Source organism: Spea bombifrons, chromosome 2 (genome assembly GCF_027358695.1).
Source record: "Spea bombifrons isolate aSpeBom1 chromosome 2, aSpeBom1.2.pri, whole genome shotgun sequence".
NCBI classification, from domain to species: Eukaryota; Metazoa; Chordata; class Amphibia; order Anura; family Pelobatidae; genus Spea; species Spea bombifrons.
The window spans coordinates 136,149,996-136,168,679 of NC_071088.1; the positions used below are offsets into that span (position 1 = coordinate 136,149,996).

The following is an 18,684-nucleotide window of genomic DNA, read 5'->3' on the forward strand; positions in this document are numbered from 1 at the left end:
ACTCCCCATCTTTCTCCTCATCTGTCAAAATCACTCTCCTTTCTCTTTATCCCTGTGTTGCTTTATAAATATACTTTTTAATCTACATCTATCGTCTTTCTTTTTATCTTTACCCTTTCCCCCATCTCTCCTCCTTCTCATTATCTCCTCAGTTTTTTCCCTTCTCTCCCCTTATTCATTATCTCTTTTGTCTCCCCATATTTTACCTTTCTTAAGTTTTGTGGTGGACGCGTGAGATCAATTCCTACAGACCTCTGTTTCAGTGTTCCATCGCCGTGTGTGCGGCTTCAGTGCTGAGATTTGACATCATATCCCGGCACTCAGCATCAATAGCCAGCAAGTTTTGTGAGGGAGCGGTGAAATAGAGGAGTGACGTGCTCCCTTTTTTTTGCACTGATTAAAGAGAGATCCATGATCTCCCCAACCAGCCCTGCTCCTCCAGAGGCTGGCAGTTCAGTCCACTTCTAGGGAGAGCTGGTAGGGTGGTACATGTGATTGCAGTCCCTATCAAAATACCGGCTGGGTCCCATTGACCTAGCAGACCCATGTATGGACCCGTTCTGTTTGCGCCCCCCTGTAAGGAATGGACTCAGGGGAGCTGCTGCTATTGCCCCCACGTTAAAGACAGCCCTGAACAAGGGCAATGGAGAAAAATGACTTTAATTATGCTGAATGCTGTGACGTAGTTCTAGTCTCTATACAATAAGGTATCTATAAACATTTAGATTGATGCATGCTCCTGTGTATAATTTCATTTAGTGTATTTTTTCCAATTCATGTTGATGTCTTCAAGAATAGCTCCATTAATCAGAAAATTATAACATGGGATTCCAGAAGCAGCATATATGTAGGCAGGAAACTGTTAATCAGTAATCTTTAACATACATGTCTTACTATTCATTTCTGGCCTAAAAAGGATTATGTAACATTTAGGGAAAAATATACAGCTCAAAAGTCCCGCATTTGAGGTTAATATGGCAAAGATCTCCACAGCCACCATGTATTTCCCTTTGGTGCTCAGATACACCGGGATCATTGCAATCCAAACACTGCAAAACACGAGCATGCTGAAGGTGATGTACTTGGCCTCATTAAAACTGTCAGGTAATGTCCTGGCTAAAAAAGCTATAATAAAGCTCACAGCTGCCAGGATCCCCAAATAGCCCAGGACAGAGTAAAAGGCAGTAACTGAGCCTTCGTTACACTGAATGATGATCTTTCCCTGATAAGAGTGCTTGTCCTGCTCCTGAAAGGGAGGTGAAATAATCAACCAAATGATATTAATTAGAACTTGAATAAATGAGCAGAACAAGACTATAGAAATTGGCAGTTTGACTCCGATACATTTATTCCACTTGCTGCCAGGTCTGGTGGCTTTAAAAGCGATACAGACCATGATAGTCTTGGCCAACACAGAAGACACAGCTACGGAGAAGATGATTCCAAAGGAGGTTTGGCGAAGTATGCAGGTTATATCCACTGGCCGTCCAAGGAACAGAAACACACAGAGGAAGCTCAGCATTATGGAAACAAGGAGGATGAAGCTGAGGTTCCTGTTATTGGCTTTAACAATATAGTTATTCCAGTGTAAAATAAACAATCTCAGTACTGCCAGAGTAATTAAGCAAAAGAGAACTGAGACAGATGCCATTATTGCAGTCAAGGTATCATCTGTATAGGATAGAAATTCCACCACTTTGGGAATACATCGATCCTTTTTCTCATTTGGCCATTCATCTACTGGGCATTTTAAACAATTGTCACTGTCTGTAAAAAGTGATAAGTAATATATTGTTAGCAATAGAGATAATAGTCTGTTTATAGGTTAATATTTTAATATTCCAATGATTCAGTACTCAGTGCAGTTCTAACATACCAGTAACGTTTGATATTTCTCCTTCTGAACAATAAACACAGTCGTAGCAGCAGGAGTGTATTCCAAATAGCTGGACTTTCCTCTGACCAGGTAAACAATTATTTGAGCATTGAGATTGTGGAATCTGAACAAACAAATATGAATTAATTAGCATGTACAGCTTTAATTAATTAGCATGTACATCTTTGGGTCTTTGTTAGAGACTGCAATGTTCCAGTATTGTTAAGATTCATTCAGATTGAGAAGAAGAAACAATGAGGCATATGGGAAAAAAAGTGAATCTGGTATCACATTTTAAAACAAAATATATTTATTACAAAACAAGAAATGGTTTACTGGTTCTGATTCTTTAAAGCAGAGGTGGGGAACGTCCGGCCCGCAGGCCATATAACGTCTACAAAATCATTGGCCTGCCTACAAACACTTCCGAAGGGGCCTGCTGCTTACCTGTGTGCGTGGAACGTCTATTGTGCCACCAAGGGGGCGCTGGAACCCAGCGGAGTTGCGTCACATAACTCTACCGTGTTCCTGCTTCCCCTGGGTACAAGAGACACTGCTGGTATAGAGTGTGAGAAACACAGAGGGAAACAGCAGGCCCCTGCAGAAGTCTGCGAGCGGCACAGAGAGATCTGCAGTTCAGGTAATGGGCATAGAGGAGGGTGGATGAATGCGTATGCGTAATTGATTGAGTGAATGAATATCTGAATGAGGGTGTATTTGTGAATTTGTGAAAATATGTGATGAGGGAATTAATTAGTATCTGTGAATGGGTGAACTAATATTTGTGAATGAGTGAGTATGTGTTTGGTAGCATGGATGTGTAAGTGGGGGGGAGGGCACAGGGATGCTGGTTGAGGTAGGGATGTTTGGGGGCAAATGTGTCAAGTACTGTGCTTCCAGTCTGGGTGCTAGGCAGGTCTGGGTTTACTGGATGGCATAAATACACAATGTGGGGCTGATTGGGGACAATATGCAAAGGCATGGGGGCATTAGTTCCCAAGGGGGTGCTGGCTCGGGCCTTCACATAAATCAGTACTAAAAGGGGGACTTTATGGTGGAATAAATATACAATGTGGAGCTGGATTGTGGCAATACACAAGGGTGTGGGGGGGCAATTGGGCATCACATAAATCATTACTAAAGGGAGGGCTGTCTGTGGGATAAATACACAATGTGGGGCTCATTTTTAAGTTGATAATTTGGTATGGCACACAAATTATGTTATAAATATTCAAAAAGGTTACCTGTCCCTGCTTTAAAGGGTGAGGAGCACGGAGGACATTTTTATAAGGATCAAAAGTCAACATAAGACTAAGACAATTTTTAAAACAGAAGCAGGATGCAAATTTTTCAAAATGCAACAAGGTTATTAAAAATTTCAAAATTTCTGACCTCGTTGTTATTGGTCTTCCATATCATCCCATGTGTGTTAATATTAAGTCTCTGACCACTCGGATACCATGGTGTATACAGCCCTACATGACTGTCATTTCTTACTGAATCAGATGTGTATTTCAGATTTGTAATCATGTAAGGGCGAACATATTCACCATTTTGATCAAAAACAGGCACTGGTTTGTTCGAGCCCCGTACATAATCTGTATTCTTGATATAATGATATATCTTTTAAAGAAAGTTAAAAATGAGTTTAGATAAGTCATAATAATATAATAATTGTAAGTAAAAATGTATAATAAGTGAAATTGCAAACAGCTGTGACCATTTTTGTGAATGGGCTTCAGTCATTGGGAATTGCAACGTTCAAGACAACTGGGCTCTCGGAAAGAAGCAAACTTTTAACTTTTTTTACCCATAACAGCACACGAACATTAATATGAATGCTACCACGCGTAGCTGTTTTAGGCTGTTGCTTGTTGGTGGTAAGTTGTACTGAAAATGGTAAGGACATAGACATATGAGACATAAACATAGAGGGCAGAGAAAGCCTATTAGTACCGTATTTGCTCGATTATAAGACAACCCACGAAAATCTGAATATTAATTTATGAAAAAAAGGGAAAAAGCCTGAATATAAGACGACCCTATAAGGAAAAAGTTTTACCAGTAAATGTTAATTCATGTAAACCACGTGAACAATTTTTTTTTTAATAAAAGCTATGATTGACAAAAATATTTTGTTTTTATTTCCTTTTTTTTTCAACCTGCCCCCCAGTTATGCACATCTGCCCCCTGACTTGCCACTCTGCCCCAGAAATGCCTTATACCCCCTTTATGCCACTGTGCCCCATGATATGCCTTTTAACTCTCTAAATGCCACTCTGCCTCCAGAATTGCCTTATACCCCTATATGCCACTCTGGCATTTAGGGGGTTAAAAGGCATATAATGGGGCAGAGTGGCATATAGGGAGGTATAAGGCATTTCAGGAGGCAGAGTGGCGTATAGAGGGTTAAAAGGCATTTCTGGAGGCAGAGTGGCATTAAGGGGGTTAAAAGGCATTTCACAGAGCACTCTGCCTTCAGAAATGACTTATGCCCCCCATTTAACACTCTCTCTCCCTCCTCCAAACTTACCGGTGCTTCTGAGTCCCCGGTTTGTAGTCCAGGCAGCGTGTAGAGCATGCGGGAACTCTGATCTCTGACAGCCGGGGAAGGTCTGCGCGATGGACGCAGACAACCCCCGCTGCTAACCGCACCTCCTCCCGGCTGCAGCGGAAGTTGTGTATGTGATAATGTATGTATGTGACGCTATTCAGTTTATGGAGGCAGCGATGTAGCTTTCAAACACTGGGGGGTCACTGGTGTATGGGAATATATTTACACATTCCTGCACAACAAAGAACTATTTTTAACATGTTGCCACAGGTAAGAATGGATTAATTTATTGTTGCTCCCTTTTCCATCAGCTTTTTTAACCCCATAATGACATAAAGCCCGTACATGTACAGACTCAAAATGCATTGTTTTCAATGGGTTTTGGGACCGCCCATTGTCCTTATGGGGTTAAAAAAATGTAAAGCAGGGAATGGGAATAAATGCACGGTAGACAATCGATGTGTGTATTTATTAACCTGCCCACCACTGGGCATAAGTGGTGGGGAAGTGGGGTACTCCAGCCTTTATTTAACAACTACAGATCTACACGGTGGCATAACAGGCAGTACACTGTCCATTTAACCTATAGAATGCTATGTATATTAAAGTTGGCGTAGGGTTAAAACATGAGCAAATGTCCAGTGGGTCTGAAATGTCCGAAAACGAGGTCTAGGCACTTTTTAAAGAATTTTTAAATAAAGGCTGTGTTTCAACCTTAAAAAGGTTCTTCTCAACTCCTGTTCCAGGTTCAGGATGTGGGCTAAGAAAGGCAAGCTTACCCGGTGCAGCAGAGAACTTCTGCACTGCGACATATGTCTGCAGTCTCCACATGCTTATAGCGACCAGGCATAAATCATTAAAACACCAGCATTCAAACACATATTTTTTTATTTTAAAATATTTATTTCATAACTGAGTACTATCTGGTCACTTATTAGTGCCACCTTAGGTCAGTGATTAATGACCGGTCTCACTGATAAATGTCAGTGGCCTAAACTTGCTTACAAGTGATCTAAATTACAACAATTACAGACTTATTCTTTTCTTATTTCAACATTTTTCATTTGATTAGATTTTTTTCCCACTCATTAGTAACTGATCATTGGCCGCGGACCGATAAATAGCGGGCTACCAAATCTGATCATCACTAATACTAATACATCTAACTGCATCTAGAACTATCATTATGCACTAACAGTACTTACTAGACTTCGGCGCCGGCCAACTCTTCCGAGATTTAGATGAAATGTTAAGAAATTGTACTTCACTGCCATCAGGAGTAGTAAAGGCTAATACAGTAAATTAAGTGACCTCTTTACCTTACAGGTATGTCAACAAAAGGTGTGCCATGATTACCATTAGGATTTACCTGTAAGTCCTGTGTTTTTCACAGCAGCAGGGAAATCTCCCTGTGGCTGCATTGGAGATCAGGCTGTCTATTGACTCTCCCCCCTGTCTAGACCCTGCTGGGATTTCTGATGGTGGGCTGTGGAGCCCTGCTTGCTGATCACAGCGTGATCTGTACAGGGAAGATTGAAGGGAAGACCAAATACGGAAAACAAAAAGCCTTTATTAGGGAGGGCAACAAGTTGCTACCGGAAAGTGACTAGGAAAATAAATTCTCAGGTAAGAATTTAATGTTTCCCCTGTCACTCCCGGTAGCACAGGAGATTTAAAAAAGACAACAGACTCCTAGACTCTTCTACAAAACTTGGCATCATCTAGACCGGCAGGCTGCAGACGATAATGCTTGACATGCTCTTAATGCTCTTCCAGACAGCAGCTTTGCAAATTTGCTCAATAGGAACTCCAGCAGCCTCAGCCCAAGATGTCGTGCCAGCACGAGTGGAATGAGCCTTGAGACCAGAGGGATGTTCTTTATCAGCGTTGTAGGCTTCTGAAATAGCAGAGATCAACCATCTAGCTATAGATGACCTTGTAACGCTAAGACCTTTTCTTGCGCCGGAGTAGTCTTCTGTAGGTAAAAGTTCAAACACCTGCGCACATCCAAGCAATGGAGCTGGCGTTCCTTGTCATTCGTAGGGTGACTGGAAGGACAATATCTTGACAGAGATGAAAAGGCGACATGACTTTAGGAAGGAGTACAGAAAACGACCCTATCCTCAAAGATTTGGAGATAAGGAGTTAAAGTGGGGAGAGACTGGATCTTACCTGGTCTTTTAGCTAATGTTAAAGCTAATAACAGAACCAAGTTCCAAGTGAGACACTTGATCATGATGTCTTTGAAGGGCTCAAAAGGAGGAGAAGTTAGGCTAGATAAGACCAAAGTCAGGTCCCAGGAGGGCACCAGGCAGGCCCGGACTGGCCATAAGGCCCACCGGGCATTTGCCCGGTGGGCCGGGCCGCGGCAGGGCCGGATTGACTTAGGGGCTAATGGAGCTGCAGCTCCAGGCCCCTACCTTAAAATAGACCCAGACAGGACCGGACTGACTGGGTCTATGTGGTCTCTACGGCCGCATTAACGCAGCCCACTGCAACTGCGACCGGGTGCGGGAAGCCCCCACCAGGGCCGGCCTTACAGGTGTGCGGCCGCACAGGGTTTAAATTAAAACATCGGGGTTTTTTTTTTTTTTTTTTTACTTTATTTAACATCCTCCATGTTAAATAAAGTTTTTTTTAACTTTATTTAACATGGAGGATGTTAAATAAAGTTAAAAAAAGAACACCCGATGTTTTAATTTAAGCCCTATGCGGCCGCAGACCCCTAAGGCCAGCCCTGGTGGGGGCTTCCCGGCCCCTTAGAGTGGCGGCGCCAGTCGCAGTTGCGGCGGGCTTAAGGGACCCTGCGTCAATGCGGCCGTAGAGGCCGCATAGGCCCAGTCAGTCCGGTCCTGACTGGGCCTATTTTAAGGTAGGGGCCTGGAGCTGCAGCTCCATCATCCCCTAAGTCAATCCGGCCCTGCCGCGGGCCCGGTCACAGTTGCTGCTTGCTCCGGCAACAAGGTAAGTAGGGTGAGGGGGGGGTGCAGTGAGAAGGGGCAGAGGGGGGTGAGATAGTGAGAAAGGGGGAGAGGGGATCGATAGTGAGAGAGGGTACATATTGAGAAGTGGGGAAGGGGGTACATAGTGAAAAGGGGGAACACAGTGAGAAGGGGCAGATAAGATGGGGAGAGGGGGTAGTGTGAATGAGTATGAGAATGAATGAATAAATGTGTGGATGAATTGTGTGAATGCGTATGACAATTAATGAATTCATGTGTGGATGAATTGCTTGAATGATTTGTGAGACTGCATTAATGAATGTGTTAATGATTTGTGTGAATGAGTGAGTAAATGCAAAGATGGTACATGAAGGGTGGGTTTTAACAATAAATAAATAAAAATGGGCTGCTTAGGATTAAATGCCCGGTCCTATTTTTTGTCCCAGTCCGGGCCTGGCACCAGGGGCCTCTTGAATGGACAAAGTCTAGAGATAGCTTACATGAAACGAGAGATCCAAAGGTGAACAGCTAACTGTTCACTTAATAGAGCGCTAAGAACTGCCACATGGACCTTCAGGGTGGCTGGAGACAGACTTTTATGAAAACCAGCTTGGAGGAAATCTAGGACATTGCTGATGGAGACATTATCCTGCTGGAGCTGTCTGTTAGCACACCAGGAGAAGGACTTGCGGATCTTCTCATACCGGAGGTTGGTAATTTGCTTCCGGCACTTCATCATGGTTTCAGCCACCTCTTCGTAGAGACCAGCCTGAATTAATCTCTCCCTCTCAGGAGCCACGCTGACAACTTGAAGTAAGCGGGTGGAGTACAGGCCCTTGATGGAGCAGGTCTGGCTTGTTCCACAACTTCTTTGGAGGCTCTATGGACAGACGGATTAACCCTAGGTACCAAATCCTTTTGTCAGCAGCTATTAGAATCTCTCGGTATCTGTCTCTTTTGATCTTTTGGAGAATCCCTGGTGATGAGAGGAAGAGGGGGAAAGATGTAACCCAAATCAAAGTCCCAAGCTTGGGAAAAGGCATCCAGAGCTAATGGACGGCCCACCGATGACAGGGAATAAAACAAAGGCAGTTTCCTATTGGCTGCAGTCGCAATGAGGTCGATCTCTAGAATACCCCAGTCTCTCGTGACTTGCAGAAATGATGCAGTGTTCAAGCTCCATTATCCTTGAAGAACATATGTTCTGCTGAGAAAATATGCGGTAATGTTCTCCTTCCCATGAATTAACACGGCCGAAAGGTGGGAGAGATAGAACTTGGCCCACTTACCGATCTTCTGAAAAAGAGAGCCCAATTGAACACTCCTTGTGCCGCCTTGCTTATTCAGGAAAGCCACCACCATGTGATTGTCCGACAGTACTCGCACTGCTTTTCCCCATAACCAGGATAGCCAAGAAAGGAGCGCCTTCTAGACTGCCAGAAGTTCCAGCGCATTGATATGAAGACGACTTTCCTGGTTTGACGAAAAACAGGCTCGGTCCAAACCAGACCTGAACTCTGTCTTTTCACCTGAAGCCGCCATCTGAGGGAAAGACAAACACTGGCTGGAATGGCAACCTTTCTTGAGAGGGCTGGAATGGATTGATCCCATGTCCTCAGGATGAAATACTGTACTGGACATATATGAAGAAGGGCCCATGCCAGGGCAGGCCTCGTAGACACCATCATTCCCAGAAGGTGCATGAGCTGTCTCAGGCTGGAGAGACGTCTGGATAAAATCAAACGGGTAAAGCTGGTGATATTCTGAATCTTGTCCCCTAGCAGGAAGATCTTTTGACAGGAAGTATCCAGGATAAACCCCAGGAAAGGAATCGTTCTGGTGGGAAGAAACAATCCCAGACAGCAGTTTGGTGAAGACTCTTGGAGCTGAAACAAGACTAAAAGGAAGAGCTTGCAACTGGAAATGAAGAGTCCCTTTTGTAGGCTGTCCACTCGAAGAAACTTCTGTGACTCCTGCCTGATGGGAACATGAAGATGGGCATCCTGAAGATCGAGAGTAGCGAGAAAATCTCCCTTGGAAAGAAGCTCTATGGTGGACTTGATAGACTCCATCCTGAACTTCCTGTAAGCCACAAAACGGTTCAGAAACTTGAGATCTATGATGAGTCTGAAGTCTCCTAACGATTTGAGAATAACGAAGATGTGGGCGTAAACACCTCTTCCCAGGGTCCAGGCATCCAGACAAAAAATTGATGAAGAAAACACATCAGCCTGCCCCTACCACAATGTTTTTGGCATCATGCTTTCTTTGAAGCCCTGTCCTCCTGTTTAGAGGAGGAAGGGCTGCCTCTACCATGGAAAGGCCAAAATCTGGAACCATAAGGCCTATCCTGAAATCTGGACTGGGGTCTGGAATCCTGACCTCTGGATGCCCTGAACGGGTTGGGACGAAAATGTGGCAGAGGTTTTCCTTTGGCAAAAATACTTGTCACCAGTGGCTTTCTCCAACAGAACTTTTAACTCCTTCCTGAACAGATCTTTCGGTGAAGCCTCAAAAGATCTCTTAGCTGCTCCCTCTGCCTTCCTGTCAATGGGATCCAGGAAATGAGAGGAATCCTCCAAGGGAATAGCGGATCATCTAGTATCCCTGGCCACTCGAGCATCTATCTTGGGAGATGAACGCAGCTCAGAGAAATCTTCTGGAAAAGGGAACAGCCTTGAGACTCTTTTGGAGATGGTTAGCTTTCTTTCAGGAGCCTTCCACTGATCAGTAATAATAGACTTCAATGCTACACAGTCACACATCTATGTTCACACACACAGGAGATGGCACGCAAAATAACACTGCTCAGAGGGAAAGGATGGAGGAGTCACTTGAGTAGTGAGCGTGTGCACAGGGACAAAGCAGGTATGTGGTACAGACAGAGGATATCCAGAAGCAGAGTCAAAGTAATGTAGAGGGCTGGCAGGGTTCATAACATGGCAAAGCAGTGTTCAAAGTCCAGGAAATCAGGCATAGAATTAGAGTACATTCAGCAGCTAAAACACACAACCAAATACTGGGCTGCAGGTGAAGCTGCCGTTTAAAGCCTGTTGATGAGGGAAGGTGAGGGAGGTGGGGTTAGTCCATAACAGAACTATTGTGACAACACAGCAGAATCAGAGTTGCAGGTATAGAACCAGAGTTGCAGGTATAGAACCACAGCAGACCACAGGCTAGAGAGCCTGACTAGAAAGCTGGAGTTATGAGTTCAAGTCCAGCCAGGTAACTTGTAGGGTTCTGGCTGATTCCTGACAGGTACCTTCTGATCTGAGCTGCACCGATCCGAGTTAGAAGGGACCTTTCTGAGCTATTTTAAATAACACGAGGAGACAGGCATGCGTTACATTGATTGGTTCAAAGTTACATTGATTGGTTCTTATCTTCCAAATTCTATGTTTCTATGTAAGATTGGGGGATGATACTTAGACTCTACTTATTTATCTATACCTCCATTGTTACATGGTGTACGTTGTCAGTAACAGTTCACTATTTAGTTAATTGGAAAATCCCAACATGTACATGTTTTACAGCTGAGAGAGAAGTAACCCTACTGTTTTCATGAATGTTCTATGTTCTCTAATATTTGTAATCAATTAAGTGCATATTGTTGAATATTGCGATTGATGACGTCTTCAATATGTTCATTATAAGAATAACAAAAAATTCCTCATATAGTGTCTAATATTTACCTGGTGTTTGAAATTTGTTCTTTTTTCTGTTCTATGAGGCGCAGTATTTAAATTCATGCTTTCCACAGCATGGGCCATAAGATTTACTGCAAAATGCACTCGTGGTGAAACACCGGTAAATAAATCCATTCCAAATTTACCCAAGCTTTCTTTTCCAGTACAGTTATGAAAAGACATTCCATAAAAAATACTAAATATTTTCATTTTATCTGAACTTAAAGATAAACATTGGAATTGTAGGGAATATATATCTGCAAGTAGTTCATCATTTGGGAATTTTGAGGGTTTGATATCATTGAAATAATTTTCTGTTCCAGAATAAAATATAGGAAAGAGTTCAATACCCAAACTGCCATTAAATGTGCCGATATTAGCCAGAAACACGTCTTCCTTTGAAGCCCAGGAAGGGGGAAGAATTAGTGTCTTACTGTGAAAAACATCTTTTAAGGCAAGCAGTGTGCTAATAGAAGCATATGTTAAGGCTCCACAAATCACAATAACTTGAGCAGAAGATTTTCTAACAATTTCACTGATGTGATGTAAATTGTTTTTGATGCCCTTGTTGCTATGTATTGTGTAGGCAACACAAATACCCTGATCATTGAGATATTTGGTTAAAATAAGGCTTTGTTGATTTCCACTGTCATCATTCGATGTAAATATTCCAACCCAGGTCCAGCCAAAGTATTTCAGAAGGTCGGCTATTATTAATAAATGGACATGTTCATTCTGTAGTGCCCTAAAAAAGTGCGGGTAGACACGTCGATCACTTAATGAATAATCTGTGGCTCCATAGCTGATCTACAAAATATGAAAACATTATATCATTTGTAACATCTGATAATCACAATTTGTTCTACATTTGAACAAGGAACAGGCGATATTTATCTCTGTAAAACACAGGATTTTCTTTCTTGTACGAAAATATATAGCAACTAGACTTGCTGGCCAAGCCTTCATGAAAAAAAACCCTTCATATTCCATGAATATTCGCCTGTGTTCTTTCGGTATATATATGTATGCGTTATTCGGGGTCATTTTTTTTTTCTTTGTTTTTTTGTTTTCTTAAAATATAATACGGTAACAAAACGCTGGCGCCAGGATTTTTAAGGTTTATAAGAGCAACTCTATTGGCCACAAGGGGTTAATACGGTAACAATATGCAACAGCTTTGGTGCCAGGATTTTAAAGGTTCATAAGAGCGACCACTGGCAGGAAATTCCTTTGGCATCAACCGATGAAGGGCAGCTGCCCATTAGTCTCTCCCAAGTTGCTCCGAGGTATACCTTGCTGTACGCTTTGCCAGGAGGACTCACATTTTAATCTCCCTGGGAAAGGGCAGGGCAAGGTACACCTCAGAGCAACTTGGCCTGGGGAGACCAATAGCGTTGATCGTATGGATCTTTAACTCCTGATGCCAAAACTTGGCCTGGGAAGACCATTGGTCTCCCGGCTTCAGGATTTATCAGTTTGTAGGAGCGACTCTATTGGTCGTTGGCAGGGGCCTACTCTGGCATCAACCAATGAAGGGCAGCTGCAACAAGTGATGACAAAAAAAAGCCAAAGTGTTTCACACAAAATATGTGAAAATATGGCCTCACTGTGACCAATACAGTCACTCGTATGGACCTTTAACTCCCGAAGCCAAAACTTGGCCTGGGGAGGCTCCAGGAGTTAAAGGTAGTTACGAGTATGTCAAGCTCCTGGCTGCATGAGTACACAATGTGAGGGTTATTCACCCGTCTCTGTGACCCCAGGATCCTCGTCGCTCTGCAGGAACACCTGGCTCAGAAGGGGCAGGATGGCTGGCCATGTCAGAAAGGGAGAAAGCCCCCCTCTCTGCCTAAACTAAGGAACCAAAGAGGGAGGGGCTGGAATCCAAGTGGGAAACTCCCACTGACAAACAGACATTTAAGCCCTCCTCTCTCCAGTCTCATCGCTTGAATGTTCTACCAGCTACAGAGTGTTCTTCCTGAGTGCTCTCCTGCTTATCCCTTCTCCTTTGCGTTTCGCTATATATATACAGGCTATATTAACATTATGAAGATAAACATCTTATCTAGACTGTTGTGCCTCTTTCTGTCAGGTTCCACCCTACTCAGCCTGGAGTATTCAAAACTTTGTGATGCTCATGTTATTCTACAAACACTAGTGGACACCCTCCTCTCTCTGGAGCACCCAGGCCTCGTTATTGCAAGAACCTGGGCCTTGTTACCTGGATTGAGCCTGCCTATATAAACCTGCCCTGCCCTTCAGGGCCTTTGCATTAATGTGTTTGGACCGCTTTGGTCTGGCCCTGTACCTGACCCTGTATTGTTCCTGCCGTGTGCCCCGCCATTGGGCTTCCTGCAGTGTGCCCCGCCAGAGGGCCTCCTGCCGTGTGCCCCGCCACAGGGCTTCCTGCCAAGAGACTTATTACCTGTACTTATTTTTACTGCCATCTTCCACAATACAGACTGTATCATAATATTCTGCCTGTGGTGTCTTTCTTTGCACCTGTCTGTGTCATCCCTCAGCTAAAATGCATTGTGGGGTACAGACAGAACCCCAAGTATCCCCTGCGACTGGGCTCCTACCTGGCCTGCTTATCTGGTTCCTGACACTTTCAGACCATTCTTTTGAAATAATATTTATTTTGCCTGCCCTGGGGCCTATAGTATCTCACAAAAGTGAGTACACCCCTATTATATCTTTTCATGTGACAACACTGAAGAAATTACACTCTGCTACATTGTAAAGAGTGTACAGCCTGTCCAAATTGGACCCAAAGTGTCAATATTTTGTGTGGCCACCATTATTTTCCAGCACTGCCTTAACCCTAACATCAAAGCACTCTCTAAATCCTGCCACAACCAACTACGCAACATTTCCAAAATTTGTCCATTCCTGACTGCCAGCACTGCAAAACAACTAATCAACTCCCTCGTTATCTCCTGTCTAGACTACTGCAACAACCTACTTACCGGCCTCCCTCTCTCCCGACTCTCCCCCCTCCAGTCTGTCCTCAATGCATCTGCCAGACTTATCTATCTCACCCGACGCTCTGCATCGGCCGCACCTCTCTGCGAGTCCCTCCACTGGCTCCCCATCCATAGCAGAATTAAATTCAAAATACTAACTCTATACTAAAATGCTCTCACTAATGCCACTCTACCTATCCTCCCTCATCAGTAAATATACTCCAGCCCACCCTCTAAGAACCAACAACGACCTGCTCCTTGCATCTTCACTTATCACCTCCTCCCATGCCCGCCTACAGGACTTCTCTTGCACAGCACCAACCCTCTGGAACCCTCTTCCCCGTGCTGTCCGACTCGCACCGACTCTACCCTCCTTCAAACGCACCCTAAAAACTTTTCTCTTCAGGGAAGCCTACCACTGACATAAACATCAAAACTTCTCTCTCACCCACTTATTCACTCGTACTCACCCTTATTTCGACCTACATTAACATCACTCACTACCATGCAGTCCTCACCTCCTGTTTCTCACCCCTTATCCACCTAGATTGTAAGTTCCCGCGAGAACAGGGCACTTCATTCCTCTTGTATCTGTATGTCAATTGCTGTATTGTACTTGTCGTTGTCTGTAACATTTTCATCTTTGTACAGCGCTGCAGAATCTGTCGGTGCTTTATAAATAAAGTATAATAATAATAATATAGTTCACCAGAGTTTCACAGGTTGCCACTGGAGTCCTCTTTCACTCCTCCATGGCAACATCACGTAGGTGATGGATGTTAGAGACCTTGCGCTCCCCCATCTTCTGTTTGAGGATGCCCCACAGATGCTCAATCGGGTTTAGGTCTGGAGACATGCTTGGCCAGTCCATCACCTTTACCCTGAGCTTCTTTACCGAGGCAGTGGTCGTCTTGGAGGCGTGTTTGGAGTTGTTATGTTGGAATACTGCCCTGCGGCCCGGTCTCCGAAGGGAGGGATCACGCTCTGCTTCAGTATGTCACAGTACATGTTGGCATTCATGGTTCCCTCAATGAACTGTAGCTCCCCAGCGCCGGCTGCACTCATGCAAGCCCAGACCATGACACTCCCACCACCGTGCTTGACTGTAGGCAAGACACACGTTTGTCTTTGTACCCCTCACCTGGTTGCCGCCACACATGCTTGACACCATCTGAACCAAATAACCTCTGCATCAATTCTGGCAGAATTGGGCTAATTGGGCCCAATTTGGACATTTCCACTAAGGGGTGTACTCACTTTTGTTGCCAAGGTGTTAGACATTAATTTCTGTGTGTTGAGTTATTTTGAGATCCCTGGCAAAGCAAATACTTTTCAGTTCTAGAGGTTATGTCTGTGCCGTATTTTTTCACCGGTTGGACAGACAATGAATCTCTCTAATCTTGGTAATTCCAATCTACAAGTCACAGCCACTAGTAGAGAAAAAGAGTGGTATTTAATCAGATTCGATTTGAATGGACTCACCTGTGTATGACCATATATCCCGAGTATTTGCGCTATGGGCACAGTGGTGACTGAATAGTGATCTCCAATAAAACCAGCCACCTTCCCACGTTCAGAACAGGAATAATTGGGGACAGTCTTCCCAGGTCCAGACAAAATTTGTAAAACACTTTTTACCGCCTTCCTTTTATCTAAGCAAGAATCATAAAAATGGTATCCCAGCGTGATATTTGGTAAAATATCTGTGTCTTTGTTAATTTGTTCAATGGCAAAAAGAAAGATGCGGACATGCGCGTACAAAAGGTAGAAAGGCCTATGGAAATGTAAGGTTTGACATTTGTACTCAATTAGTCTCACAAATCACATGTAAGTAAATGAAAATGCCACTGGCAAACAGTTTATAGGCATTATTACAGTGTGTAAGATTAGAAATTGGTAGTAAAGAGGTACTGCTGCCACTCTGTGGATGTTTTTTTTTTATTTTTTATTAATAACTTGTAAGACCTATAATACAACCTCTTTTGTATGATGGAAAAATGAGGCATAATTTAAATTCATGCTGGAGATTTGGCACAAAAGCATTTTACAGGGACACAAATAAATAGAATATGATGGCAGATAATGACCATTCGTCCTATCAAGTCTGCCTCTGATGTAGAGACTTCAGACCTTAGTCAGTCCTTGGCCTTATAAATAAACAAAAGTAGATTTGGACAATGCGGACCTCCTGTCTAGTCTCTTACGTACCTTGCCAATATTAGTCATATCATATAAAGACTTATTAAGAAGACTTCTCAATCTGTTGGCTATAAGAAAGGTCATAAATTAAATTTCCCAGTAACTGAGATACAAGATAAAAAGGGATGAGAGGCATAATAACCTGGCATTTCGCAATACAAATCTGTTAAAATAGTTTTATTCATACAAAATGGTGGGTAATATATAGAAATTTAGCCATAAACGAAATTCCTACCCATCCTTATAGAACAATCCTTAATATGTGTGGGTACACAGGGAGAAATAGGAAAATATGGTAAAGAATAGAAATGTTGTAAATGTTTGTAATTTGTAAACCCCTTCACCTCTGTGGTGTTGCAGGAAACTGTCTCCAACTGTGTCAAAATAAACTTAATTAATTAAAATTACCTTTTGTTTGGCAAGCTGTTTAATTAATTTCGAAATATTATTGGCTTCAATACATTTTTTTTTACAATTTGCTTATTTTAATCTGTAACACACACTTCAACATTAAAAAAACTTTTCCAGTTTCCATTAAAAAAACTATTAGTCTACTTTTAAGTCATATGACAATTACATATTCCCTGAAAATTGTGAATACCTTTTTATATGTAATTGAATAATTATTACAGTACTAGGAATAATGTTTCTAACTGCATTTAGTCATCCATGTGAAGTATCTGGCAGAGCTGAAAGATCAGAATTTTCAATGCCCTTTTTTTTCCCTTTCTGGGCAAAACTCTGTATTACACGTTTCCTCCTGAAGTGCCAACAGAACTTCTCGCTCCCTTGTAAAGTGAGTAAGGACATCTCTGACCTCCTAACTGATCACGCACCTTGTGCCTTTCCTTTTCTTACAGCAGGTCTGGAGGGGTACCTATTGTCTGAAGCCCAACAATTAGGTGTCATAATAGGCTGCCTAGGGATGGTGGTGCCATGTCTAGCCACCAAAATCTGTATAACTGAATAATAAAAAAAAGATAGTAAAGATAACTTACGCCATACAGATCATGTGCTCCAGAGGTGCTTTTGTAAATTGGTAATGCTCCACAGCCGAATGTACAGTGAACACTCCTCCGATTATAACATCTCCATCTTGATAATATTCATAGTCGTCGAATGCTTGCCTTATTTGTAATTTACAGGCCGATTCTGAGTTTTTAGTTGCAGATTTGCAAGGTGTCAAACACAGACCAAACATAATCAGTAACACACTAAATGAATATAATCCAGTCATAGTTTTAAATATTATTATTCTGGACAATGCAACATATCCCATAATAATACAGAATATCATGATGTGTGCAGGGTTCAGCTGCATGTTTCAGTACATGGTGAGATGCAGTCTGTGTCTCCTGTAAATGAATTAAAAGCGACTCCGGTGCCCTTGTTTTATACACTAAGGCGTAATACATTTACCAGCATTCTGAATTTAGCTAATTCGTCTGTGTGTTGGGAATCACTATTCTGGCCTGTTCTCCAAATATCTAATGTGCACATGAGATCAATCACCAAGCGAATTCACAGCTAAATAACAAAGTGTACAATTATTCTGTACAGTTAAAAGTTCAGTACAATTATAATAGTCATTTATTTTCCAAATAGCAAAAAGTACAAATGAATAATAAGAATTCAAATAAATATGTTTCGGTTGTGTGTTTATTGGCCTTTATATTAAAAGATGGTTGAGACACAGAAATGAACTATGAGTCATCAATTCACTGACTCACTGAATCGTTCAGAGCAACTCTGAATCGAACACAATTAGACTTTTATAACTAAATACAGGATTAATCTTCACTGCCCCCAGGATTTAGATTCCCCTTAGTTTGCACCCCTTTACCTCTAACTGCACCTTAAGTTAACCATATTAAATTAATTAAATTAACTCCTCAGTCCTCACCATGAAATTAACCCTAAAGACGCTATTAACCATAAGTGCCCCTAAATTAACCCCCACCTCCCCTAATTTTCAGCACCCAAAATATTAATCTTATCCTTACTGTGAGTTTAGTTGCTGAGTAGTGTGGACTTTAGTTGCTGAGTAGGGGGATTCATTGACTATAATGAAAGGGGTGGGTCCAATCGTTAGTGTGACCGCAAGGAGGGACTGAGAAGCAGTAACTGCTGTGCCTCACATTGAGTGAACCGATGAATTGGCTCATGAATGCATTCATTCATTTGAATCACTCAAAATGAACCGATTCACTTTACTGATCTGAACTTCCAATCACTACTGTTCTGGGGAGTTCCAACTCTGGGGTATCTGGGGTATCCCCCTAGAGTTAATTGGTCCACTCAGCCAATGGTTGTCATCAGGTGCCAAAGTTCAAAAGTCCCAGAGGTGCAGGAAACAATTTGGGGGATAAAACTGTGAGTACACTAACATGAGAGCAGCGTGCTGTTTGATTGCTTGTCGGTGCGGTGGGGGTGGAGTGTCCTCATGGGATAATTGGCGCCC

General features: G+C 42.8%; 1 protein-coding gene across 1 annotated transcript; it reads right to left on the reverse strand.

Annotated features, from left to right (window-relative positions):
- Positions 1 to 705: 705 nt before the first annotated feature.
- LOC128473905 (vomeronasal type-2 receptor 26-like) lies at positions 706 to 17,424 on the reverse strand. Its single transcript, XM_053456128.1, has 10 exons — positions 17,222 to 17,424; positions 15,507 to 15,798; positions 11,493 to 11,865; positions 9,007 to 9,509; positions 7,873 to 8,252; positions 6,366 to 6,478; positions 3,687 to 3,766; positions 3,269 to 3,499; positions 1,877 to 2,000; positions 706 to 1,767 (listed from the first exon to the last, which is right to left on the reverse strand). The coding sequence occupies exons 1-10, from the start codon at positions 17,422 to 17,424 to the stop codon at positions 863 to 865; spliced, it is 3,204 nt and encodes a 1,067-aa protein (XP_053312103.1). The 3' UTR covers positions 706 to 862.
- Positions 17,425 to 18,684: the final 1,260 nt, after the last annotated feature.

What these genes read in the sequence shown, in the direction of transcription:
- LOC128473905 (XM_053456128.1), bottom strand. Translation starts at nt 17,424, where the DNA reads ATGTTTGGTCTGTGTTTGACACCTTGCAAATCTGCAACTAAAAACTCA. An exon ending in CTTAAAAGATGTTTTTCACA is followed by an intron (nt 9,510 to 11,492) that starts GTAAGACACTAA and finishes TCAAATCGTTAG; the next exon opens with GAGACTTCAGACTCATCATA. An exon ending in CTTTGGATCTCTCGTTTCAT is followed by an intron (nt 6,479 to 7,872) that starts GTAAGCTATCTC and finishes TTGTCCTTCCAG; the next exon opens with TCACCCTACGAATGACAAGG.